Source organism: Rosa chinensis, chromosome 5 (assembly GCF_002994745.2).
Source record: "Rosa chinensis cultivar Old Blush chromosome 5, RchiOBHm-V2, whole genome shotgun sequence".
Taxonomy (NCBI): Eukaryota; Viridiplantae; Streptophyta; class Magnoliopsida; order Rosales; family Rosaceae; genus Rosa; species Rosa chinensis.
In genome coordinates, this window is record NC_037092.1 from 53,430,109 (window position 1) to 53,439,136 (window position 9,028).

The following is a 9,028-nucleotide window of genomic DNA, read 5'->3' on the forward strand; positions in this document are numbered from 1 at the left end:
CTAGACTTCACACTGGAATTCTATAATGACTGACTCCAAACTTGCACTACAACTATATGGCAAAGACAAAAAGCGCAGGAGCAGTGAATCCTTGATATCTCACCTCTCGTCCAGCCAGTAAGAACTCTAAACTAGACAACTCACCTAACTCACCAACCAGAATCCTCCTGACCAGCTTTGATCGACCAAGTCGACACTCGTTGTGACCTAAACTCGACCAAAAGGATTGCCGGACATTCAAACCTAGGACTAAAGAAAACCCAACACCATCACCACCCTATTGTCAACACCGTTAATCCTCAACTACTCCAAATCGCCATCTCCTCCGACCCGAACCCAGATAGGAACGACCCAGTAGAAGGCCAAGGGTGATTGTTTATGCTACAGCCAGACATTTTCGCCACTGCTGCTGACCCAACTCCAGAACGGGAACGACCTTCAAGACGACAAGAGAGAAGACTGTCTCTGCCACACCCTTTGTAGTGTCTGATTACCAACAACACACCAACTGCCAAGCAAACAAAAAACTAAAAGCTTTAAAACGTATGACAACACCTAATGGACCTAGAGAATTGCCCAAGGCCCAGACCGAGCCCACAATCAGATTAAGGCCTAGACCGCCGCCGCCGTCAACCAAGCATCACCAGCCAATCCCCAACAGAACAACATCCCCCACCACCGTAGCATCACCCATCTGGTCGCGCCTCATCCAAACCACCACCAGCCCCGCCAGACAGTCTCCATTGTCCCACCATCGTCGCCATACCTCATCATCCAATTTGCATCTGGATTGCGAGCACAACCACCTATTGAACAAAGGTAACCAGGAGCCCAGCCTCGCCGACACTGTGCCATCACCATGCACCGACCATCTCGTCCAGCTCTGGCCACCCTGCACCACCCCGCCTCCAACCCAGCCCCGTCATCGAATCATTCCAACAAAAGCTAAAGCCGCTATCCAGATCAGATCCGTCAAAACCATCCACCAAACAAGACACCACCACTCCCTGAAAGCACGCTCGCACAGTGAAGAGGGACGACGAGAGAGGAAGCAACCCGTCTGACGACAACGCCGCAGGGACGTGCCGCCGGACGAGCTCACGAAACGATCGAGAGAAACTCCTAGGCGCGTGCGGCACGTTCTAGGTCTGGTTGTTTCAGCTAAATATATAGTTAAATGAAAAAACTTTAAGTGTTTATATATTCTCACTGTAGCCATCTATCTCTAAACTTTTTCTACCAAAAGATGTTTTATTGTTCCCTCGAAAATCTCATATTTTATAATGAATTAGTTCCAAATTTGACAAGAAAATGATTATATTAGATCTATCTCTTGATTTCTAAACCCCTCCAATTCTAACAAACAATAGTTTCTTCCTTTAATATATATTGCGACAAGTATTCTTATTCCACTGCAGCATAGCCTTAGACATATTGACAGTTTTCTTTACCAAATTTTCAAGTTGGATTTCCACCCCCTATCCATCCGTAGAAGTCAATAAAATTCAAACTTGTAACCTCCAAAATGTTAATTTATCATTTATCAATATAATCAACATTCTTCTCATAGCTAAATGGCAGTTCCATTTTGGTAACTTTCAATTTCACCAAAATGAAGAAAACATTTTGTATTTTTATATGTGAAAAATCTCACAAGACGGGTAGTTTCACTTTTTCATTAGAAATTGCCAAAAAAAAAAAACAAAAAAAAAGATCATCAGAACGACATAGTTTTGAGGAGACCCAATTCGAAAGCCTCTGCAGTGTCACTCTTCCCCAATTCAGAGAGCAGTAGAGACCTTAACCAGGTCCTCCTCTCTCCCTCCTCAAAAGCCATGGATTTCGTGGAATTGGAAGCCATAGAAGGCCTCCGATGGTCCTGGAACTCCTGGCCGTCTTCCAAAGCCGACCAAGCCGCTCTCGTCATCCCCCTAAGCGTCATGTGCACGCCGCTGATGCAACAAGCCGAGCTCCCACTCCTCCCCTACGACCCCGTCACCTGCTCCCAATGCGGCGCCGTTTTGAACCCCTACGCGCGCGTCGACTACACCTCCCGCATCTGGTTCTGCTCCTTGTGCCTCCACAAGAACCCCTTCCCTCACTCCTACTCCAACATCGGCGACACCAATCTCCCCGCCGAGCTCTTCCCCACTTACAGCGCCGTCGAGTACGCCCGAACCGCCCCAACTCCCGCCCCGGCCCACAATTGGCCCAACGGCGGGCTGTCGTCCTCGTCCTCGCTGTCCTCGATGGTGTCGTCGTCGCCAAACTCCGGGTCCGACGATTCGCGAGGGATCCGACCCGCGTTTGTGTTGGTCGTCGACGTGGCCACGCCCCGGGATGAGCTGGCGGCTCTGAAGAACGAGCTGCTGCTTGTGCTGGAGCAACTGCCGGAGACTGCTCTGGTGGGTTTAGTCACGTTTGATTCCATGGTGCGTGTTCATGATCTCGAGTTTTCCGAGTGCTCCAGAGTCGTTGTGCTTCACGGAGACCGGCAGCTCTCATCGCTTCAGGTTAGTTCTCTCTGCTTTCTTTATCTGCTATATATTTGAGTACTGAAGTAGAAATGTGGACTTGAATGTATTGTTCTATTATGAATGGGTTGCTTTAGTAGAAATTATACACTGTATAATTTGGAGATTAAATTTGAAGGCGAATGGTTGATACACTAAGTAGGTTTTCCACCTCAGGCATTTTCGAATCCTAAAAGTCCTCATCCTATAGATCTGAGTTTACTTAGAGAATGCAGTTGTGTTTCAACTGATCATGTGGTTTTGTAACTCTATAGATATCAGGCTTCCAGGTTTTTAAATATTCGTGAAAAGTCGAAAACTCTAAATCTACTTGTTTGGCTCAGATAGTGTGACCTATAGGAATCGGCACTAAGAGAGAGGGGGAATATTTTGTCGGCAGAAAGGATGATACAGGCACTCCTTCAGCTTTCGTTTTCGTTCTCTTTAATAGATAAATGAACTGATACATGTTTACTCTTACAAAACCAATTGGGAAACAATGCTATCGAGTTATTAGATGACAAAAGATTGAGTTTCTATGAATCTAAAGTACGGGATAAAAGAGGCACATTTTCAAAAGAGAATACAACCATGGTAATCAGGTACATTAAGAGCGTAGCAAATGCAAATGCAAATGCAAATACAATGGATCAAATGTCAACCTCCTCCCGGCACTTTATGTATGTTTTGCTCAGAGGTTGAATCCCCAGCTGGTATGCTAGTTTAGGTCCAGGAGTTTTCTTTGCTATCTGATTGAGTTTACTTCTGCTTTTCTTCTTCCAGATAGAGTTGTTTTAAGAGTGCTTTCATGAATTTTTTAGTTTGCTTATAGAATGTAATTTTAGTCTAACTTATCCCCCTTAAACTCTTAGATTCAACAATTTCTGGGCATTAATAGGCCTAGGCAGCAGCAACTCGGAAAAATGCCTTTTTCCCAAAAGCAAGGGTTCTTGCTACCAGTATCTGAGTGTGAGTTCAACATTTCAACTGCAATTGAAGAAATCCAGTCTTCGGCAGTCAAGCCTGGTCATCGCCCAGGAAGGTCAACAGGAGCAGCAATTTCAGCCGCACTTGGACTTTTGGAAGGATGCTTGGTGAGCACTGGCTCCAGAATCATGGTCTTCACATCTGGACCTGCAACTGTAGGCCCAGGAATTATTGTAGATTCTGATCTTGGTTATTCCATCAGAACTCACCGAGATCTCATCAATGGTCATGCCCCTTACTATAGTAGATCTTGCAGCTTCTACAGACAAGTGTCACAGAGGTTAACTGATGCATCTATTGTCCTTGATTTGTTTGCTTGTTCTCTTGATCAAGCTGGCTCTGCGGAACTTAAGGATCCTGTTGAGAGATCGGGTGGTTTCATGATGCTAGGTGAGTCCTTTGAGTCGAATCAGTTCAGAAAATGTTTGCGGCACATTTTTACTCGTGATGAAGAGGGGTATTTGAAGATGTATTTTGATGCAACTATTGAGATAGTGACCACTAAAGATGTTAAAATCTGTGGAGCCCTAGGTCCTTGTGTATCTCTTCGGAAAGTTAACAATTTAGTGAGTAGCACTGAGATTGGTGAGGGTGGTACCTATATATGGAAGTTTGGTACTATTACCAATAAAACATGCATCGCCTTTTTCTTTGAAGTTAGTGATGAGCAGAAAGTTCAACTTGGCTCGGCATTCTTTATACAGTTCATAACACGATACCGACATGGGAACATGGGAATCCGGAAACGGGTGACAACTGCTGCAAGAAGATGGGTTGGTAACCGTTCACCAGAAATTGCTGCTGGGTTCGATCAAGAAACAGCTGCTTCTGTGATAGCCAGGCTTGCTATTCACCGAGCTGAGAATTGTTTTGCTCGAGATGTTATTAGATGGCTGGATGACACGTTGATCCATTTTGCTTCAAAATTTGGAGACTATGTGGAGGAAGATCCATCTTCTTTCCGCTTGGCATCCAACTTCTCTCTTTTTCCCCAATTCATGTATTATTTGAGGAGGTCTCAGTTTATTGATGTCTTTAATAGTAGTCCTGATGAGACAGCTTTCTTTCGGCTGATGCTGAACCGTGAGGGCGTGGTGGGTTCTCTTATCATGATCCAGCCTACACTTCTCCAATATTCCTTTGACGGTCCACCCATTCCAGTCCTCCTGGATGTTCGCTCTATCTCTCCAGATGTTATTTTGCTCTTTGATTCTTACTTTCATGTGGTTATTCACTATGGGTCCAAGATTGCTCAATGGAGGAAGCTTGGTTATGATAAGGATCCAAATCATGAGAATTTGAGGAAGCTGTTGGAAGCCCCAGAAATTGATGCACAGCAGTTGGTGGCTGACCGTGTTCCTGCACCGAAGCTCATTAAATGTGACCAGCATGGTAGCCAGGCAAGGTTTCTTCTTGCAAAGTTGAATCCATCGGTTACCCAGAATTCAACATACACGGATGGCTCGGATATTATCTTGACTGATGATTTGAGCTTGCAAGTATTTTTAGATCACTTGCAGGAACTGGCAGTGCAAGGCTGAGGAGGAGGTTCATTGTATATAGCTATTTTGATTCTGTCTTCATACAAAAAGAAATATGTGAATAGTTTTTCAATAGTAATGGTGTAGTTGCATTCTGTATTTACCAAACAGTTGCATATTTGAGTACAAGTAGTATATTGGCTTTTCCTTTCTGGTTTTCTCATTTCTTTATCATTTTCGTAACGAGATAAGCTACAGTATTGGAGCAATCATGCACATCGTCCTGGATTCGTGCTCATGATATTCGCATTCTCCACTCTTTTCTCTCAAACCCTTCCACCATTATCAGCCATGTCTGGGCTATAGTTTTGAATTTTGGGTACTTATTTCTTTTCTCCATTGTTGGATTTTAGGTTTTTGTTTTGCATTTGAATGTTTGGCAATTGTCTGTCTTTAGTTTCGTTCGTTGATGTTGGTTTTGTTTGATTCTGGGTAGATAACATACTAAAGCAATAACCACTGCTGAAAGGGTTTAGTATCTTGCTCTTTGTAAATTAATTATTTTCCTTTCCTTTCCTTCTGAATTTATATGGTCTGATCTTGAGCAATCATAGATATTGAATTGTAGAGACATGAGTATTAAGTTTCTATTTTGTTGTGGTGTTAAAGATATGCTGATTTAAGAGAGGAAGTAATACTTGAGTTTTAAGACTACTACGAGAACATTGGTTTTATTATTTTTTCAAGGGAAATTAAGTCAAAGGAATAACTGCTTATATGTCTTGAATTCAGGGCATTCAAAGTTCGTTTCCTAAAAAGGCGACTCAGCATTCTAGAGGAAGAATTAAAAAAAAAAAAAAAAGCATTGTTTTCAACTTACTGTGAGTCGGGGCTCTTTTGCAGATGATGATTGCTAGTTTGTTATGGGATAGGAGCTACTTCAGGATCCATTGGAGGAAAATGTTAACCAACTTTGTTGAAGAGCTTCAAAGATGATTGCTCCATGTGAATTCCACATGTGAAAGTGAAACATTTGGGAAAGATTTCCGACTGGGTAAACTGATGTTGTCCCAGGTGAATATGGTATGACTAAATAACTTTAAAGTTTCTCATTGTAGAGTAGTGTCTGTGTTTAGTGTGCCTTAAGTATGTGCTTATCTTTGTACCTGGCCTGTAACTTCTTTCATGATTCTGAGTTCTTGTTTTTTCGTTGATATCTGATTCTGCAATGTAATGGCTCGTTTCTGGACTGGACGTACGACAGAACTGGCGATTGCTGCTAATCTGGCTCTAGATGAGCTTACCTATTAGGTAGGACATATCAATAGAATTTTTGGATTGCAATTAAGACCAGCTTTCTTGATTAGAGTATCCTTCGTTCCCTACCATAGGCTCAAAAATATTGCTGTCAAGTGGTAACTGTTCATTGGGATGAGAAGACATTGAGGAACTTGAAATGTGTGACTTGAGGTAATGACGTTGAGATGATTTTCATAGTCTTGTTTTATTGAATCTTATACCAAGTTGGTTAATACTACTTTTGCAGGCTTTTTTATACGGATAAATTAGCCATGGTGGGCTTATCTTTCATGTCAGCTTTCAAGGAGAATTGAACTTAAGATCAACCTTCTGAGGGATGGCCATCTGTAGTTTTCTACCTACTAATCTCTGGAGAAGATTTCGAAGAACCAGGTGCAGTCATCCATGCAAGTACTCTGGTAGGAGGAACCATATAGCAGTTGATACTTACCATGACCAATGATGATCATGGTCTAAAAGCAATCTGAATCAGTCCCTCTGCCCCTAAGTACGCCCTTTCCTTTAAGTTGCTTCCTTTTTAGAGAGCTCTCCATCATTTGACAGGTAATATCGAAAGGGACTAGAAAGGGGCTATAAAGGCACAGAGACATATTGTAATAATTCGTTCGACTTTCTTTACCAATTTGATTTCTACACCAGGCGACATAATTTGCAGTTTTGAATGATTGATTGTTTTTGTGAGCTAGTTTGCATTGCCAAAACTTTGATCTTTAACTTGGGAATTAAATTGTAAGCTATGTTATTAGTAATATATTTTTACATAATACGGGAATAATATATGTATTGACATGGTTTTTGGAAATATTTTTATACTTCATAGTTTTGAAAAGGACTAATTAATTTTTTTTTTATGCCAAATACATGTTTTTAATGCCTTTTCTTCTTCAAATATTACACATATTATCAAGGTTCTAAATATCGGCTGACATCTCCCTTTTTAGAGCAACCAATATATCATATGAGGGGAAGATATGTTGTTGAAATATCCCCGAAAATATATAATATCTCTGATACTCACTGACTTCTAAAATTATTGAAAAAGAAAAAAAATACTTTCGAAAAAAAAAGAGAGACATATTGGGAAAATCCTATTTAAGTATAATTTAGGAGGAACAAATGTGGTAGAATTAGACTTTTGAGACATTTCCCTATAAATAATTTACCGTATCTTAATCAGTGATAGAAATTAGTCCTTACATCAGAAACCTCTTCCAGTTCAAATTGGTTTCTCATTTCTAATAAGGTTTGTGATGTCTCATCTATCAACTAGGTTTCCAAACGGTTTTTGGGAAAGATTACAATACTTTTGGCAAAGCCTACCATAAAAATAAGGGAAAAAAAATGCAAACAATGTCTGATTTTGGCCCATTAATAACTTTGATATCTTAAGTTTCAAAAATATCACATTGGTGCCTAAGGGATTAATCCCACATTGAACAAAAGGGAAACCTCTTCCCTTGTCAAGAGTATATAAGTCAATTCAACCACCTCCATTAAAGGTAATATCTTCTTGTCTCTTACTATTACGCTGCCAAATTACATACATAACTTCACTTAAGCATCAGAGAGGTATAGACCGACCAACTCGGTCTGTCCCTTTGACGTTGTGTGTTTCCTTTGATAGGGTCAGCCCTTTTACTCATCTTCGGGTACCACATTCTGTCAGGCTACACCGGGGAAACCAACAAAAACACTCCAAGCTAGAGGGCTATCTATGAAAATGATATCATTTTGAACCTTACATTTCACCTTTTAGTTTCTTTACTTTCTGTTTGCACCCTAACACCAACACCGAGTTGAAACCCTAGCTTTAGGGTTTCTCGCAAACTGGTGGTGCATGTCCGTGTTTGAAGTTAGTATAGCCAGGCGAAGTTGTTTTCTAGGTGTCGTTCTCGGGCGTGGAGAGAGTTTGGTAGATCCTTGATTTCGATTTGACGAATGATGAGTTTGATCGTTTTGATCTTGGGTTGTGGTGGATGTTGAAATTAAAACCGCAACTCTCTTCTCCCACCCCCAAATTGAAACCACAAATTGCCGTCAGAGTACGACTTGTGCCGATGGTGATGGAGATTTATCACTTGGTCCCAGGTCTAATTTTTTCGGCTTGTTGCTCTTTTGGATTTCGTTGGCGCTAGACAGACGTCGGTGCACCATGGTCAGCTGGAAGGGTTGGCCGCTGGAGAATTTGACGGTGGGCAAGTAGGGAGCGGGGGCATGCAGCTTATGCTCCTACTAGTCTTGCTTGGGTTTGGGCCTCTCAGTTTCACCTGGGCCCATATGATTAGGTTCGTTGATGATTTGGGTGGTTCCTTTATTTTTTTATATTTTTTATTATTATTATTTTTTTTCTCTCTGTCGATGTCAGCTTCATAATTGAATATAACGAACTGTACTATACCCAACTAGTTAAACTATATCACTATACACATTAGGGCTGGGTTCGGATCGGTCCTGTCCGAAAAAGTTGAAAACCGAGACCGAAACCAGCACTGTCTGTTCAATCCGGATCGGTCTTTTAAGCATGACAAAACCGACGAGAACCCGAACCGAACACAATCGGTCCAGTCTTTCGGTTTTCCAGGCCAGGAAACCGTTTTTCCAGATTTCAATCAACAACAACATTTCAAGAATTCAATCAACAAACTGAGATGCAGAAACTGTAATAAGTTCAAACTGAAATGCAGTTGCAGTAGTTCATTATTTCAATCAACAACAACGTCTCAAACT

At 41.5% G+C, this 9,028-nt stretch overlaps 1 protein-coding gene across 1 annotated transcript; it reads left to right on the plus strand.

Moving 5' to 3' along the window:
* Positions 1-1,759: 1,759 nt before the first annotated feature.
* Positions 1,760-5,188, plus strand: LOC112165603 (protein transport protein SEC23). The gene is made up of 2 exons (XM_024302174.2): positions 1,760-2,513; positions 3,386-5,188. The coding sequence occupies exons 1-2, from the start codon at positions 1,836-1,838 to the stop codon at positions 5,039-5,041; spliced, it is 2,334 nt and encodes a 777-aa protein (XP_024157942.1). The 5' UTR covers positions 1,760-1,835; the 3' UTR covers positions 5,042-5,188.
* The last annotated feature ends 3,840 nt before the right edge of the window (positions 5,189-9,028 follow it).